This window comes from Neofelis nebulosa, chromosome 18 (assembly GCF_028018385.1).
Source record: "Neofelis nebulosa isolate mNeoNeb1 chromosome 18, mNeoNeb1.pri, whole genome shotgun sequence".
NCBI lineage: Eukaryota > Metazoa > Chordata > Mammalia > Carnivora > Felidae > Neofelis > Neofelis nebulosa.
Genome location: NC_080799.1, coordinates 4578889 through 4596045, shown reverse-complemented (window position 1 = coordinate 4596045; position 17157 = coordinate 4578889). Strand labels below are relative to the sequence as shown.

The 17157-nt window shown below is 56.5% G+C and overlaps 1 protein-coding gene across 2 annotated transcripts; it reads left to right on the top strand.

Moving 5' to 3' along the window:
- Positions 1-6595: 6595 nt before the first annotated feature.
- Positions 6596-13594, top strand: ZNF853 (zinc finger protein 853). 2 transcript variants are annotated; one of them, XM_058710348.1, is made up of 3 exons: positions 6596-7200; positions 7939-8056; positions 10523-13594. In XM_058710348.1, the coding sequence occupies exons 1-3, from the start codon at positions 7189-7191 to the stop codon at positions 12181-12183; spliced, it is 1791 nt and encodes a 596-aa protein (XP_058566331.1). In that variant the 5' UTR covers positions 6596-7188; the 3' UTR covers positions 12184-13594. The 2 variants fall into 2 exon arrangements, with proteins under 2 accessions (XP_058566331.1, XP_058566332.1); XM_058710349.1 differs by having other exon boundaries at positions 7934-8056.
- The last annotated feature ends 3563 nt before the right edge of the window (positions 13595-17157 follow it).

The window sequence follows — 17157 nt, the reverse complement described above, 5'->3', positions numbered from 1 at the left end:
GAGGGGATTGACCTGAGGAAGCCATGCCCGACATTTGCTCCCTGGGCCACCACCATGAGTGCTATAGATGCATTCCAAGCCATCAGCGCTGCTCCCCAGCCTGTCATTCTTCCCAGGATCATATTCCAAACCTCCTCCACCCTCCCCAGTGGGAGAGAAAACTTCCTGAAGCCCCAAGCCGTCAGCTGGGTGCAAGTCTGTCACATTCTGCCCCCTACTGAGGGACCCGCTCCTGGCCCATGGTCTTGTCTTCTCTGTCTCTTCTTCTCTCTGTCCCTTTTGCTGTCTCTGCTGTGTCTCTCTCAGTAAGGAAAAAAAATAAATCAAAAGCTTCAGATTTTAGAAACTGGAACTCAGATGGACCTGGAAGGACCTACTTAGCAGAAGACTAAGCTATCAGAGGGGGAAGCCAAAAAGAACAACCTGATCCCCGCCCCCCTCCCCACTGCCCAGAAAGCCTTCAGAACCTGAGGTTCCCAGTAGGACTGGAAACGGAAAGATTGCTGCCAGGTGGGTCTCCAGACCTCCCCTCCCCCTTCACATCTGCTCTGGCAAAAGCCTGGTACCAAACAGGCTCTGACTCTGGGGACACTGGGCAGAGCCAAAGGCAGGAAGAGTTCTTGAAACCATGGGGATTTAGTGAAATCTGCTTTCTGAAATCTGAGTCTTCTCTCTCCCCATTTGGCTCCTAGAACGCTCATGGCCAAGTTACTTGCCCAGGCAGGTGATCAAACGAGTCCCTTCTAGACAAACTGAGCGGCCCGAGAGAAAACACTAAGAGATGCTGGAGGACACCCCTCCCCATGGCGGGCTCCCCAACTGTCCACACCCCTCTCTTGCATGCCGATCGATTGACTCCACACCACAGCCCAGCATCACCTGGCAGCTTAGGAAATCCTCCAACAAGAGAAATGAAACAAACACTTTGTTGTTGTTGTTGTTGTTGTTGTTGTTGTTGTTATTGAAATGAATTGGAGCAAACAAGGATGATGAAGGAAGCAGGAACAAAGTTAGCTGTCTTCAGAGAGATGGGAGCCAACATTGCAATTGTGAAGCAAGAACACACGTAAGGAAAAAACCCAGCCCGAGAATAAGAAAGCTCTGAAATTAAAGAGAGGGTTGCAGAAATAAATGCAGAAAGAGTGGAGGATAGTGATGAGAAAATCTTCTAGAAAGTGTAACCAAGAGGTGAAATGATGAAAAAATGGGAGAGAAATGACAACATGAGATGATCAGGGACCAGAATGGCACAGGACATCCTCAACAGCAACACTGGACAAGGAAACAGTGTCTTTAGAGTCTGGGGAGAAGCAGGGGCACCTGGGTGGCTCAGTTGGTTAAGTGTCCGACTCTTATCTCCGCTCAGGTCTTGGTCTCAGGTCTCTGATCTCAGGTCTTGATCTCAAGGTCATGAGTTCAAGCCCCGTGTTGGGTTCCATGCTGGGTGTGAAGCCTACTTGAAAATAATAATAATAATAATAATAATAATAATAATAATGATAGGGGAGCCTGGGTGGCTCAGTCGGTTGAGCGTCTGACTTTGGCTCAGGTCATGATCTCATAGTTCATGGGTTGGAGCCCTGCATCAGGCTCAGTGCCGACAGCTGGGAGCCTGAAGCCTGCTTTGGATTCTGTGTGTGTGTGTCTCTCTCTCTGCTTCTCCCCCATTCATGCTTTGTCTCTATCTCTCAAAAATAAAATAAACGAAAAAAGTTAAAAAAAAATAATAAACAAAATCTGTGGAGAAGCCATTGCCCTTCTATAATCCATACCCAGTTACATGAAAGAGAAAAAGATTTTTAGACATGAGGGCTCCCCAAATTTTTTTTTTTTTTAATTTTTTTTTTTTCAACATTTTTTATTTATTTTTGGGACAGAGAGAGACAGAGCATGAACGGGGGAGGGGCAGAGAGAGAGGGAGACACAGAATCGGAAACAGGCTCCAGGCTCCGAGCCATCAGCCCAGAGCCTGACGCGGGGCTCGAACTCACGGACCGCGAGATCGTGACCTGGCTGAAGTCGGACGCCTAACCGACTGCGCCACCCAGGCGCCCCCAAGGGCTCCCCAAATTTTACTTGCCATATACTTATTCTCAGGAAGACCACTCAAGAATGTGCTCCCCCAGAATGAAGGTCAGGATAATCCATTCAAGCTGCAACATTCCAATCACTCCCTTAGCTCATAAATGTGTGCCCTTCCAGCATGGGTTGGCAGGGGGCCCTGCTCTACAGAGTCACCAAATGTGCCAGCTCTTTGCCTGTTGCCTCTGGACCCAGTCTCCATCCCGCCATATGCTCCATTGCGGGAGGCCCGGAGACGGAAAACTCCATTTCCCAGGCTCCCTTGCCAGCTGGCCTCTGGCTAGATTCTGCTAATGGGAAGCACCAAGGAGGGATCCGAAGTCAGGGTGGAAGAGAAGACATTTCCTGTTTCTGGTGGAGCCTTCACTGGCTGGTGAGTCTGGGCTGGTCGTTTCTTGCTTACACACCCCAGTTTCCAAGAGTGGCTACCATAGCCTCCCCGATACAGCAGTTGTGTCTCTCTATACTATCATTTTCCCCTCCTGCTCCTCTAGCCCTGGAGGTACTACTAATCTCTGGGTCGTCCCATTGTCCCCTGCGTAATACTGCAGCCCTTTTGAACATGTTTGTGACCATTTTCCTGCATTAAATGTTCTGCTTAATTACTTAAGAGTTCTGAGGTTTTCCTGACTGGACTGACAGCTCAGGCCGACTAAGGCTCTGCCATCATGTGCCTGCACCACGGGGAACATATCTCTTCCAAGGCCACACGGCAGGGGAGGCGTGAGATGGAGATGTCAGGCCAGCTCTTAAGTGCTTTGGCTTAGACATAGCACGGGCCACTTCCTTTCACAGTCCCCTGGCCAGAGTAATTACTTAACCCCGGTTGAACTGCATGGAAGACTCGGAAATGTCAGGGAGCACCTGGGATATTTGGTGAGCGCTAAGGGTCTCTATTATGACCTAATCAAGAAGGAGAAAGAGGTCACAGAGATTGATGTAGGGGAGAGAGAGAAAGAGAGACAAAGTCCCAGATGATGACACTGGACTCCGAGCTGACACCAGCACTCTGCAGGGCAAACCGCCCAATTTGGATCCAGTGGAAGGAGGCTCCAGAGGGATGTCTGGAAACAGACCAATGAAATGAAACAAACAGATTTCCTGAGTAGTTTGACCAGGTGTAAAGTTGGTTTCACAGGCATTTACTGAGCCATAAGAGCATGTGAAAAGACTTTTCAGGAGATTCTAAAAGTGAATCAAAGCAAAATTTAAAAAGAAAAAAAAAAAAAGATGAGCGATTAAGTCCAGGAAGAACTAAGGGTTGTGCAAGAAGGAAACTGATACAAATAGTATCACTGGGCTCAGCGGTGAAAGATATTTACCGAGATGTACTTAGGGAAACAGTCAATGTGGATTTACCCCCAAACTGTCATAAAACCATATGGACAGGTGCAGTCTTGCCTTGCAGTTCCACAGCTGACCAGCAGGGTCCCTCCAGACTCCACAAGTTAAGAGCATCACTCCTAGCAGGACTGCCCCCACTGTAGAGGTCAGCTGCAAGTTCAGGGGTCCCCAGGCCCCCAGCACTTCTGACCAACTGGCTACAAATTCAGGGATTCCTTTGACCTACTCAGGTTGGACAATAATTAACTAGATCAACTCAAAGAATTCCAGTAAATGCTATACTTACAATTGCAGTTTTACTACAAAGGATAGAAAGACGGACCAGCACTGGTTCCTGAAGAGATCCAAAGTCTAGGAGAGTCCTGAAGGTGGAGCTTCTGTGTCCTCTTTCTGGAAACAGAGCACCCGTCACCAACCAGGAGGCTCAGCTGAGTCTTGGTGTCCATAGTTTTTATTGGTGTTTCATTACATTCATACGTTGATCGAATCATTGGCCATGTGACTGACCTCAGTCTCTAGCCCCAGAGGTTGGGTTGACATCACCAGCTCAGAACCCCAACCCTGTAATCATATGGTTGGTCTTTTTGGTATGAGCAGACCCCAACCTGAAGCTAATCCAGCCCCCAACCCCCGAATAACAAAGACATTCCTGTCACTGGAGAAACTCCAAGAGTGTGGAAGTTCTCTCCCAGAAAACTGGATAAAGACCAGGCAAATTATTGTGGGCAGGACATGGACATATGTATGTGTGGCTTAAAGAGTTAAATCTGCATCCTCCAAAGTAGGCTGTCCATAGATACTACCTAAAATGGAAAAACAAAATAATAGCACTATGAGCATGGTATTTAGAAATATGGCAAAGGGCGCCTGGGTGGCTCGGTTGGTTAAGCATCTGACTTCAGCTCAGGTCATGATCTCGCAGTTCGTGAGTTCGAGCCCCGTGTCAGGCTCTGTGCTGACAGCTCAGAGCCTGGAGCCTGCTTCCAATTCTGTGTCTTCTCTCTCTGCCCCTCTCTCGCTGTCTCTCCCTCTCAAAAATAAATAATTTTTTTGAGAGAGAAAGAGACAGAATGTGAGTGAGTTAGGGGCAGAGAAATAATTTTTGAGAAAGAGACAGAATGTGAGTGAGTTAGGGGCAGAGAAAGAGAGAGACACAGAATCCAAAGCAGGCTCCCGGCTCTGAGCTGTCAGCACAGAGCCAGATGCAGGGCTTGAACTCATAAGCCATGAGATCATGACCTGAGCTGAAGTTGGACGCTCAACCAACTGAGCCACCCAGGTTCCCCTATAAATAAACGTTTTTAAACTTAAAAAAAAAAATGGCAAAAAAATATCAGAAGAAAGTGGACTTGGAAATGAAAAGATTTTTGTTGTTGCTAAACCCTCCTAGAACAATTTGACTGACTCAATTCGCTTTGTGTATTACCTGGATCAAAGTTAAAGGGACAAAGAGGAAGAAAAAGGGTGGCCACTGTTTGTGAGGTGCTCAGTCATGGACAGGAGAAAGACTCTTCCGGATGGAGCTGTTGATGTGGGAAGACAACTTATGCAGGTTTTGATTCTATAAAGGAAGCAGAGTCTGTGGAGGAATCAGAGAGGAGGCAGACCCAGAGGAAGTGGGAACCAAGGGTGGTCCCTCTCAGCAGCCACCGGAGAAGTGTCCAAAGCCTCCCAGAGGTGGGATGGCATGAGAGATTTAGTGACAGGGAGGTCACTTCACTGGTGACATGAGAGGGAGCTGTCCAGGTGGAGTGATGGGGCCCAGGCCAAGCTGGAGAGGGGGAAGGAGGGATAGGTAGACGGAGATATGGACAGATTGCAATGGGGCATCTTTCCAGGAAGTTCCGCCATGGGGGCAGGAGAGAGAAGGGGCTGCCTGGTTTTTAAGACGGGACAGCCGTAAGGATGAACAAACGCTCTTGGCAAGAAGCCAGCGGAGAGAGAGAGAGGTTCAAGATTTAAGGAGTGAGTGGATCATCTGGGTGGTCTGGGTGTGAGGTCTCCTGGGAGGAAGGAGGAGGCAGAGACAGCTCAGCCCTCCCAGGGGAGGTGAAGGTGCACACCTGCCGGGCCAGAGGGGGGATGCTCACTTACCCTTCAACTCCTGACACGCAGCGTGCGGTCCCTGTTCCACACATGCTAGGTAATAATTTGCCTCGTTACCCAACTGGAAGAGGCCACGGGGAATCCAGAATTTTCTGCCTCCAAAGATGGGCTCCTGATGCACTTGTTCCCCCGAAGAGGCAGAGGTGGCCCTCTGTCCTCTGGAGCACCCAGTCTGGGGGCAAGCTGCCAGAGAGAGGAGCTTTTCAGAGGGCTGGAGGAGAAGCCCCAAACTCCACTGCCTGTGGGGCCAGAAAGTGTCCAAATGGAACAAGGGGGGGCCAGGTGAGCATGGAGACCGTAGGGAGGGAAGACATCTGTGTCCCCCTCCAGTGAGGCTATTCCCAGACTCTACCCCAGGAACAGCTCTCCAAGGCCAGGTCTTTGGGTTTTTCAAGAGGATTGGAGTATCCCGATTCTCATGTGAACTCTCCAGGTTAGGACAGTGCGGCAAAGCTGATAGGATATGGAGATGGTCAGGTAAGGCCTCCCCAGGCAGGGGTCAGCTTGGCGCGTCCAGGGAGGCCTCTGCACCGCGCTACTGGGGTGGGGGCCTGGGGAGGACAGAGGTTGGGGGCGGCGGAGGGGGGCTTGATCACCTGCCTTGTGCACAGAGGGAGCGAGCCGGGCTTACCCTTCAGTTAACAAGGTCTGGTCCTTTGGGGTCCCGACCCACTGTCCAAGCGGGCACAAACACCACGCCCCCCGCAGGCCTGCCTTCGCCATCCGGGGCTCCAGGAGGAGGGGTTCAAGGTGCGGAGGGGGAGGCCTCTTTGGGGTCCGCTGGGGGGCGGAATGGGGCCTCCCCATCAGGTGAGTGTCATCTAATTGAGCGCTAATGAACCACAACTAGTAGCCCGGCCAGGGGCGCCCTGAGACCGCACGCGTCCCCACGGTGGCGCGGGGGTGGGGGGTGGGGGGTGAGCAGGAGCCTGGAGCCACCCCGCCCCCCTCGGGGCAGCGACAGTCTCGCCACCCCCGCGGGTGCGCGGCCGGGCCCGGAAGGGTTAAGCCCACCGAGCTCGCCGCGGCCTAGAGCGGCGGCGGCGGCGGCGCGGGGGCCGGGGCGCGGGGCGCGCGGGTGGCGGGCGGGGGACAGGATGCGGATGCCGGGGGGACTTCCTGTGCCGGCCCCGCCGCCCCCGTCCCCGGTCCGGCCCGCCGCCCGCTGCCGGCCGGACGCACGCTCGGGGGGGGTGGCGGGCGAGCGAACCGGACCCCCGCGCGGGCCGCCCCCCTGCCCCCCCCGCCCCCCGGCGCCGGGCACCTGTGGCCGCCGGCCGAAGCCGGCCGGACCCGGGCTGCCCCCGGCCCACCCGAGGCCGGTGTCGCCCGGCCCCCGCCGACCTCGGACCGGACCCCCGGCGCCCAGCCTCCTCCCCGCCCCCTTCCCCCGGGACGGGTGCCCGACACCAACTTCTGCTCGCGAACTCCGTTCTGCCCCTTTCTTGGCCCAGGGCGACCTCGGCAGCCCTGACAGCGACAGGCCCGCCGCCGCAGTGCCCAGAAAGGCCCCCGGGTGGCCCGGCGCCTCCCCGGCTCTTTCTGGATGGAGGCGCCTCAGGAAGGAGCCGGCTGACGCTTCGGCCTTGGCTGCCCAGCCCCTGCTGACCATGAACACACCTCCCCTAGTGCAGAGGCCGCGGTGAGGGGCAGGAAATGCTGCGCCAGGTGAGGCCCGTTGGGCGGGACGGCTCGGCGAACCTTCGGGGCGCTTCCAGTCTTTTCGACCGGACCCCCACAGAGACCTGGAGCTGTCCTGTTAGGAGGGGAGGCCGGCTGGATGTGGGGACACCTCTGCAGGGGCCGGGGGTGGGGCGTGGGGCGGGAAGGCCAGTGGAGGGGGGATGCAGGAGAGAGGTGGGGAACCCTCCCGACTTCGGAAGCCCCTGGGCCAGGGCTGGTTCTGTGGGTTGCTGGTGCTCTGGCCTAGGAATGCTGGCCGAACCCCAAGAGCAGCCTAGGAGGCCAGAGACCAGGGAGGTGAACAGGCTTGGCGGGGCTTTGTAGGGGGGGGCAGTGGAACGTGAGGTTTCTCCGTCTTCTCTGCAAACTTCCTCAACTGTCCCTGCTGGGTCTCCAGCTCCCCATCCTAGTGGAGCAGTTGCACCGGCTGCCCCCTAAGGCTGGGGCTGAGTGTGGGCCCCGCAGAATCCCAGAATTCGGGAATGGAGGGACTGCCTCCCTGCAGGGGGCCGAACGGGCCTTGAGGAGCAGAGCTCCCGGCTGCCCTGCGCCTCCCTTCCCCAGCTGTGGCTCCAACTGTCCTCCTTTCCAGCCAGGGTAGGGCCTCTGGCTCTGGAGGCCCGAGGCTGAGGTGGAGGGCTCTCTGGCAGTCAGTGCCACGGGGCTGGGGGCTCACAGCACTCCTGCCCACCTGAACAGCTTCCTTCCTTCCTCTCAGCACAGCTGGCTCCCCGGGGTCTTGGTCTGAGCGCTAGGATGGAGCTGGGGCCAGCGACTGAGACCTTCGTGCTGGAGCTTCGGTGTCTCGAAGATGGGGGCCCGGGGCCTGGCACCCTCTCAGGTGAGGGACTAGAGGGAGGTGGCTCTGACCTAAAGCAGGAGACAGTCCTCAGGCCCCGCGGAGGACCTTCTGACAGAGCCCGGCCTGCTGCGGGCGAGAGGGGGCTGCAGGGTGGCGGGCAGCCTGCTGTCTGCAAGGGTGCTCACCTGTGGTTTCGGGGTGCGGGGCTGGGGCAGGCTGCAGCCGCTCACAGCGGCCGAGTTCAGCTGCCTGGAGTGACACTGGCGGGTTCCCCTCAGGGTTTTCCGAGGCGGTTGTATCAGGCTGTGGTTGTGCCTGTGACGGGCTCCCCGACGATGCAGATATTCTCAGGCCATGCCTGGACCTTGGGTATGTGCTGGCTGGGAGCTACTGCTATTTCCCCAGTGGTCAGGTGGCCTCCACTGTCCCCCAACCTGTCCCTGGCTCCAGACTCAAGTTCTCAAGATTGAATTCAGGGGCTCTCTCCCACTGCCCCTTGTACCTCAGGCATTGGACCCCTTGCTTCTCTTTTCTCTGTGGCCTTCTCTGACCTTGTCCACTTTTCCTGACCTCTGCTTCAATCCATCTTCCTCCCCTTTTGCCCAGAGGCAAATATGGCCCTGGAGAACCTTTCAAGATGCCTTCTCCCTCTGGGACACGGTCTGGGGAAACTTTCTATGGTGGTCATGCTCCTGGGGGCCACTTTCCTTCTCTGTGCTTTGAGGGCACTGACTGAGGGCTGGGCCAGGGTTGAACAGCATGAAAAGGACCAAGGCAATTAGAGGGGCTGTGTTGGGCTGTGTGGCTAAACGACTCTCCTGGCTCAAATATTTAACTGGAAAAAGTCTTGCAAGGGCACGCACATCAGGTGACACTTAATAATATGTTTACTAAAAACATCCTTGTTTAAAATGCTGGTGTTGCTGTAAGAAGCCAGGACTGGCCACACAGCCAAGTGCTGTGCTAGAAACGTGAGGACTCACACAGAAGCACGGTGCTCCTTGCTGCCTCGAGGGGTGGCAGGAGGCTGGAGTGTCTCAGACCTTGACATTGCTGGGGGAACAGGTTTTCATGGCTGTCTTCGCTCACCACACGCATACTCCCGACTGGTGTGTGTTTATGTGAAATGCATTCACTTGTCCATTAGCCTAAGCAAAGGTTATTAGGACTGGTTTTCTGAAAGGAAGTTATTTTCATATAGATATCCCTTGGTTTTATGAAATCAATACGATCCTGGCAAAAGTGGCCGGAAAGCAAAATTTTATAACATCGAACCTCTGCTTTCTGTTACAAAACTGAAAATACGAAGCTGTAGGAAGAACAGACGTGGAAATCAGACTCGGAAATGGAGAGAGCCTCTTCGGATTTTCCGTGAACACAGCCTGAATGCTCAAAATGAGAGACAGACACGTGGATATTGTGCAGGAAAGTGAAATGTGACAATGGAGCGACTCTTACGTAGTAGGGCTTCCTCTACACCTGCACAACCCCGGGCCAGACGTTTCCCCCCTGGCATTCTCGCTATGTCCCTGGGAAGGGTTTATCTCCTTTTTCCAGACAGGGAAATTCAGGTTCCCAGAGGTGACATAACTGGCCAGTCACCATGTTGACTTGGGGCTATGGAATTAGTCCTTTCCGTTCCTGAGTAATAGTCTCAGACACTTCCAGTCTTCAGGCTGTTTCAAACGGAGCTAGTTGTATCTTTGGTATTGCTAAAGTGTTTGTTAGTTTGCAAACTCATTTTCTAACTCACAGGGAGAGGGATTTTTCAAGCACCCACCAGGTTCTAGAGGCGATGCCGGGGCCCTTCTGGCTTTGCCCGTGAAGCTGGAAGTGTGGGTATCCCGAAGCTGTCACTGACGAGGAGGGCTCCGTGGCTGCGGGAGGTCGACGGCTGCTAAGCGGTAGAGTTAGGGCCTGAACGGAGGACTTCCCGCTGGAAACTTTGTGCTGTCTCTGACCTTCGGTGACTTTTAGGACCGCTAGTGGGGATACTTCCAGGCGTTATTATTTACGGAGAAGGCAAGTTTTACTTCTGTGAGGTGTGACCCTAACTGAGGTCAGAGTTCAGCACGGGCTTGTGGCTTAGCTGTCCGAACGGCTTGTACGCGGATTCCCACTGGATGGTGGTGAAGCACGAGAGACTTCTCAGGGAACGGTGCTGGGGAGCCCCAGGCACCCAGGCTCTTGTCACTGCCAAGATCTAAGCGTGGAGCCTGTGTGGAGGGAGGCGCGGGGGAGAGGTGGAACAGCCAGGGTGCAGAGTGACGTGACCGGCAGTCCTGCGGGCGCATTTCTAAGCCAACCCCACACCTCTGGGCAATTCGGTTCCTGCCGCGCTGCCATTGTCAACCGAGCCGGTGCTTTTGGGTCCCTGATGGGAGCTCACGGTGTGTCCTAGCGTGGCTGTCCGTGGGGCCGGGTGAGCGGGGAGGTCCAGGGGGTCTGCACCTGAGAGCTGCCCGTAGATTTTTCTCTCCTGGCTTCCTGCCATTTCCACTACAGGTGGCAGCGGTGGGAGTGAGAGTCAGGAGGAAGGAGAGGCTCAGGAGAACGGCAGCCCACCGCGGCCAACAAGCTCAGCCCCGACGGGGGCCAGTGAAATGGCTGAGGAAGCACAGCAGGGGCAGCCGGAGTTGCAACCACAACAGTCAGAACAGCAACCAGCGCTGCCACAACAGCCACGGCAGGAGCGGCGACCGCAAGGCCGATCCCCAGGACCGCAGCAACAGCGGCAAGCTGACCGAGAACGGCTGCCTCGACAAGAGGAGCACCTGCAGGAAAACCCCCAACCTGTGCCACCTCAGCAGCTGAAACCACGGCTGCCGCCGATGCCGCCGCAGGGACAATCAGAGGAGCAGCAAGTGCCAGAGCAACACCTGTTGCAGCCACAGCAGAAACCGTTACCCCAGCACCAACAGTTACAGAAGCAGCAGCCACAGAAGCAGTTAAGGCAGCAGGAGCCGTGGCAGCAGGAGCAGCAGCAGCAGGGACAGCCAGGGCAGCAGCAGGAGGAGGAACAATTCCAGCAGCAGCAACAGTTGCAGCAGCAGCAGCAGCAGCAGCAGCCGCCGCCGCAACAGCTGCAGCAACAGGAACAGCTACAACAGCAGCAGCAGCAGCCCCCTCTGCTGGAGCCAGACGAGGAGGAAGAGGTGGAGCTGGAGCTCATGCCAGTCGACCTGGGGTCGGATCAGGAACTGGAGAGGCAGCGGCAGGAGCTGGAGAGACAACAGGAACAGCGGCAGCTGCAGCTCAAACTGCAGGAGCAGCTGCAGCAGCTGGAGCAGCAGCTGGAGCAGCAGCAGCAGCAGCTGGAGCAGCAGCAGCTGGGGCAGCGGCAGGAGGTGCGGCTGGAGCTGACCCCGGTGGAGCTGGGAGCCCAGCGGCAGGAGGTGCGACTGGAGCTGACCCCCGTGCAGCCGGAGCTGCAGCTGGAGCTGGTGCCCGCCGCAGGGGGCGGCGGGGCTTCGGCCCCGGGGGCGCCAGCCGCCGTCGTGGTGGCCCCCCCGGGCTACGTGGTGCTGCAGGAGCTCATGGTGCTGCCGGCCGTGGCCGCGCCGGCGGTGGTGGCCATCCCGGGCCCCGCGGGCAGCGCCGCCCTGACCCCGGCCAGGCAGCGGCGGCGGCGGCGCGCCCGGGACCGGCCGACCATCTGCGGGGAGTGCGGCAAGGGCTTCAGCCGCAGCACGGACCTGGTGCGGCACCAGGCCACGCACACGGGCGAGCGGCCGCACCGCTGCGGCGAGTGCGGGAAGGGCTTCTCGCAGCACTCCAACCTGGTGACGCACCAGCGCATCCACACGGGCGAGAAGCCCTACGCCTGCTCCTACTGCGCCAAGCGCTTCAGCGAGAGCTCGGCGCTCGTGCAGCACCAGCGCACGCACACGGGCGAGCGGCCCTACGCCTGCGGCGACTGCGGCAAGCGCTTCAGCGTCTCGTCCAACCTGCTGCGCCACCGGCGCACGCACTCGGGCGAGCGGCCCTACGTCTGCGAGGACTGCGGCGAGCGCTTCCGGCACAAGGTGCAGATCCGCCGCCACGAGCGCCAGCTGCACGGCGCCGGCCGATCGCGGGGCCTGGGCCTGCTCCGCAGCACGCGCGCGGCCACCGGCGGCCCCGCGCGCCCCGAGCAGGCGGCGGGGGCCGCGGACAAGGCGCCGTGACCGTGGGGGGGCGGGGGGGAGGGGTGGCGGGGAGCCGGGGTCGGTGAGGGCGCAGGTTCCTCCCGCCCTGTCCCGTGGTGTGCGCGCACCTCCTGGAAGCCGGCTGCGGAAGGGCTCCCGGCTCCGTCCCTGGTTAGCTGAGGGTAGGCCACGGTTACGCACGGACCCTCGGAACGGCTCCTCGAGAAAAGCCTCTGGGGCCAAAGGGCACAGGTGTGGCACACCAGGACAGACAGCACGCCGCACAAATTCGTTGTTGGTTACCGGTCCGTGAGGAGTCCGCTAGAGCCCTTCCCCCCGAAAACTGGACTTTCTTGAAGTGACAGCCACAGGGGAAAAAAAAAAAAAAAAACCTGCCAGTGACACGTGTGACAGTTGGTGACATTTGACACGCATCCAACACTAACCCGGGAGTCGGATACCTGTGGCGAAACGCACACGAATAGGATTTGATCCTGGTGAAAATGACTTCGAGGAAAAGAAATGGGGGAGAAAGGAAAGTTATCTGCACTTTGTAGAAAACCATCAAGGCATTAGATTGTCCTCAATGGCGTTTGCCTTGAAAGTACTTTCTAGAATGAAAATTCATCAGGGTGGATGTAATCCTGATTAAAATGTTTGTGTTCATAAGCACAGGGTCAGAGTGTCCACTGGGTTAGTGCACAAATGCCAGGAAGCCCTTCTCTGGGCGGAAGGTAAAACCTCCCTCCAGGTTAACCCAGGGTTCCAGCAAGCGGTAGCCCTCCCTGCTGCCAGGTCCCCATGCCCACGGTGGCCTGTCAGTGACCTCTTGAATAGGAGCCCACGGCTGAAGCAGAGGGCATTCTGGGAATGCTCTCCAAGGTCCAGGGGAGTGTTCCCCCTGGGGAAAGAGCTCCAAGGGAGCCCCACCCTGACCTCCCTGGGATCCAGCCGCTTTAGGCTTCTCAGATGCTGGCCCAGGGACTGAGGCTATGGGCTTGGGGCCCTGAGACCCAGGGGCAGGGTTTTCCCGGGCCCGGCTATGCAGGGGGCTGGCTCGAGAAGACCCTGCCTGGGTGGCTGCAGTGGTGGGGATGGCTGGGGCGGTGGGGGGCAGGGGGAGTCAGAGGGAGAAGTTGGGGGACGAAGTTTGGAAGCAACAGAAGTGCTCTCTACAACGTTTACAAAACCATCTGGGGGTCTGTATAGAGCATCGGCGATGCCCACGCCTGCGGGAAGGCGGACGGTGGAGGCGCCCGGCCCCTCCTGCCCCCAAGTGCTTCCTGCTCTTGACCACCACCTCCCCCCCGCTCCCCGTGTGCAGCTGCTTAGATCCCGCACCTCTCTTTGCTCCCTGCTTCTCCTTTACTAACACAGCCTGCTACGTTTTACGAATGTGTTGGTAAGTGAGAAACAAAAATTGAAAAATAAATTAAAATGAAGAAATGCATTGTCTCGTCTCTGTTTTCCCTGCCGGATTTTGCGTCTGGCCCCCGGTTTCATCTCTACAAAGCATTTTCCTGGTTGCTCTAGAGCAAGGGACGGCTTATTAAGTCCCATGCTCAGCGCCCTCACCCCAGACTCTTCTTTCCAACCTGAACCCCTTGGCCTCGGAGGAGCTGATTCCGTATAACCTTGCTGGGAGGGATGGGGGCCAGAGGACGGACGCTCGGGGAGGCCAGTTTTGGCATCTCCCAAGGACAAGCTTTAAATCAATTCAGAAGTGGCCCGTCTCCCCTCCCTCCGCCTCTGTTTACAGTGAGTGATTTCCTCTGTCTTTACACCGACAGACCCATTTCCCCGAGTAACCATTCGCTGAGGGGATGGGGCATTAGATCTTTCAACTGGGGCTCTGACCCCTCCGGGGTGAAGGTCTGACTCATCCTGTCAGACGGGCCCCCTCGACCAGCAGAGATGCTGAAGGCAAGGGATCTGCGGGTAAGAGGCATAAGCTAGGGCCTCAAACCCAACCGCGGCATCAGGGGCGATAGGTGACACCCCCAGGTCTCTGTCATCCGTGTTCTTTGCCGAGTAGAATCCACGTGGGGGGTGAGTGGATCTGTGTGAGGCAGGGAGAGGCCTGGGCGGATGTTGATTCTCTGCCCACCTGTCCTTGGGCGGATGGATCTACAGACGTGTGGGGCTCTCGCCATCCTGGCTGGCTGGCTTCCCCCACAAGCGCCAGTGGCTCTCCCATCATCCACTGTCTCAGAGAAGGTGAAGTGTCCCCTAAGCCGACTCAGAAGACTTGTGGAAGCCCCGCTCCCTTCCTCACATTTGGACAACGCTGGAGCCCCAGGGGAAGGTGGAAGCTTCCTCGCCTCTGTGGGGCTTTGCCTGAGACCTCTCCTTCCACCCCCCTCCTGTGCTGCTCGCCCGCCACCGGCCTCCCCCGGCCCTCTCCTTGAGTGGCCACTGGCACATACCTGCTCTTCTGCAGTCGCCTCTGGGGAACGGAAGACCGGGGCCCGCGTGGGAAGACAGGCCAAGCCTGTTGGTAGGCGGAGGCCATGTCTTGGGAGGGGCCTGGTCGGAGTGCAGGACAGGCAGGCCCCAGGTGTTGAGAGGCATTGCTGAAGAGCTCACAGCCCAGTAGGAGAGGGACACACACCTAAATGGTCACACATGGGGGGTGAGGGGACAGAGCAAGGGACTCCAACATGGGGAGCCAAGTGGCCTCCCAGAAGTCTTGCTGAGTCAGCAGGCATTTGCCTGGCGGTGAGGCCTGGAGACACCAGAGGGGGAGGTGGTCAGGATGGAAGTCACACGGCGCGATAGATCAGAGCCAGAGGGGACCTGGTGTGATTAGGAACAGTGAGTCTGGGAATCGCTGGGAGGTAGGTGCTACGGGAGACAGGTGGTGGAATGAGAGAGAGAGCTTAGGGACTGGATTTTGTGGAATCCATTGGCCCCAGACTCCCAGATTCTTCCTGGGTACAGCCTTGACTTCTCCCCAGAACTTTCCAGCATCTCTGTCACCTCTACCTGACTTGTCCATTCCAACAGGCACCTGAGCCCAGCCAAATATACTCCTGGAGAGCCCCATGAGTCAGGCCCTGTCCCCCGGGAGGCCTGCCCACCCCAATCCCTGCCCTCATCACCCGGCTCTCCCCCACCTTGCTTTTGCCACCTAACCACAAGCCAGCCCAGTCCCCAGTCCTCGCTACCGCCCGCCTCCACCCCTACCAGCAGTCTGAGCAGCAGCGAAAGGAATAGACACCCTCCTCGACGCCCCAGGGGGACAGGAGCCATGGTGCCTGAGCCATCTCTCACCCCTGTACTTTTACCTAAAACAAATGTCATGCGCAGATCCTCCGCTGGGGGCCATGGGCTGGCCTGGTCCGGAAGCTGCGCTGTCCACCCACCCGCCCTACCCAGAATTCCTAGGGCCCCTGGCTGCCATGCCCACTCCAGCGTCCCCACATCCTGAGCCCCTGTCTGTGGAGCTAGGAAGCCACCCTCAGCTCATCCGCATTCACAGCTCCCAGGGCTGCGTCCCACAGTTGGATTCCTGTGTCAGGAGTCGGGGGGGGGGGGGGTCCCAGTTGCAGAGACACGTGATACGCCAGGGCCCAGGGCTGTATGTAGCAGGGAGGGAGGCTCATCTCCTCGGCCCTGGCAAGGGCTCCCCTCCACCTGCTACCTGTTATTTCTGCCATGTCCATTGGTTCTTTGACTTGAGTCAGTGGTTGCCATATTCACTTCAGCTGTGCCCTCACTCATTGTGGGAGGCTGCTTTTCAGTGTTGAGATCACTCTTCTTCCCTTCTGTGCTGGCAACCAGGTAGGCCTAAGTCACTTGTGTTGAGAGACATGAAAGGAAAATGCAGAGACATGACCGTTAAGAAAAGAAATTTCTTGGGACACCTGGGTGGCTCCGTCGGTTAAGCGTCTGATTCTTTTTTTTTTTTTCAACGTTTTTTATTTATTTTTGGGACAGAGAGAGACAGAGCATGAACGGGGGAGGTGGCAGAGAGAGAGGGAGACACAGAATCGGAAACAGGCTCCAGGCTCCGAGCCATCAGCCCAGAGCCTGACGCGGGGCTCGAACTCACGGACCGCGAGATCGTGACCTGGCTGAAGTCGGACGCTTAACCGACTGCGCCACCCAGGCGCCCCAAGCGTCTGATTCTTGATTTCACCTCAGGTCATGATCTCACGGTTTGTGAAATCGAGCCCAGAGTTAGGCTCTGCGCTGACAGCATGGAGCCTGCTTGGGATTCTCTCTCTCCCTCTCTCTTTCTCTTTCTCTCTCTCTCTCTCTCTCTCTCTCTCTCTGCCCCTCCCCATTGTGCTGTCTCCCTCTCTCTCTCTCTCTCTCTCTCTCTCAAAATAAATAAACTTAAAAACAAAAAGAAATTTCTTAACGCATGGGAATCTTGTAAAGGGGTCCAGACTCAAGGCTGGCATATCAAGTGAAAAAACACAATGTGAATTTAAAAATAAATAAATAAAGTAAAACCTCACAAGATTATCAAGAACACGACTAGTTTTAATTTTTCATATAATGACCTTATCTGCAAGGGTTTGCAAAAGGTAGGGATCAGGTTGTTTCTGTGAGGGAGTCAGTAGAGGGCTCCCTGTCTCCTGTACTTTAGGGACTATTGCTAGACAGAGGGAGCCTGGTGTGAAATCCTTCCTGTCCCTTTGTGATGTGTTAGTCACAATCACAACAGTACAGCAGGGTGTCATTTTGCGTTTTTAACAATTAGGTAAATATCTCTTTGGACTGAACCTTGGGCTATATCTGTGCTATATCAAGAGCTGGAAAGAGAATTCTAAGCCCAGAAGTCCCTAAAATGGAAAATCTCCAGGGAATATGATAACATCAAATGTATAAAACAGAACAGAGCCTGATGATGATTCTCGGTCTTTGCCTCCTTTGAGTCAGGCATCTTTTACGAAATAGTGATGTTCCTCCAGGGAGGACTTGGGGATTGGAATTCCGGCCACCAATTGCTATGTGACAACTTTCCTTGCCTGTAAGATGAGAGCCAGAGTGTCTATGGTTCTG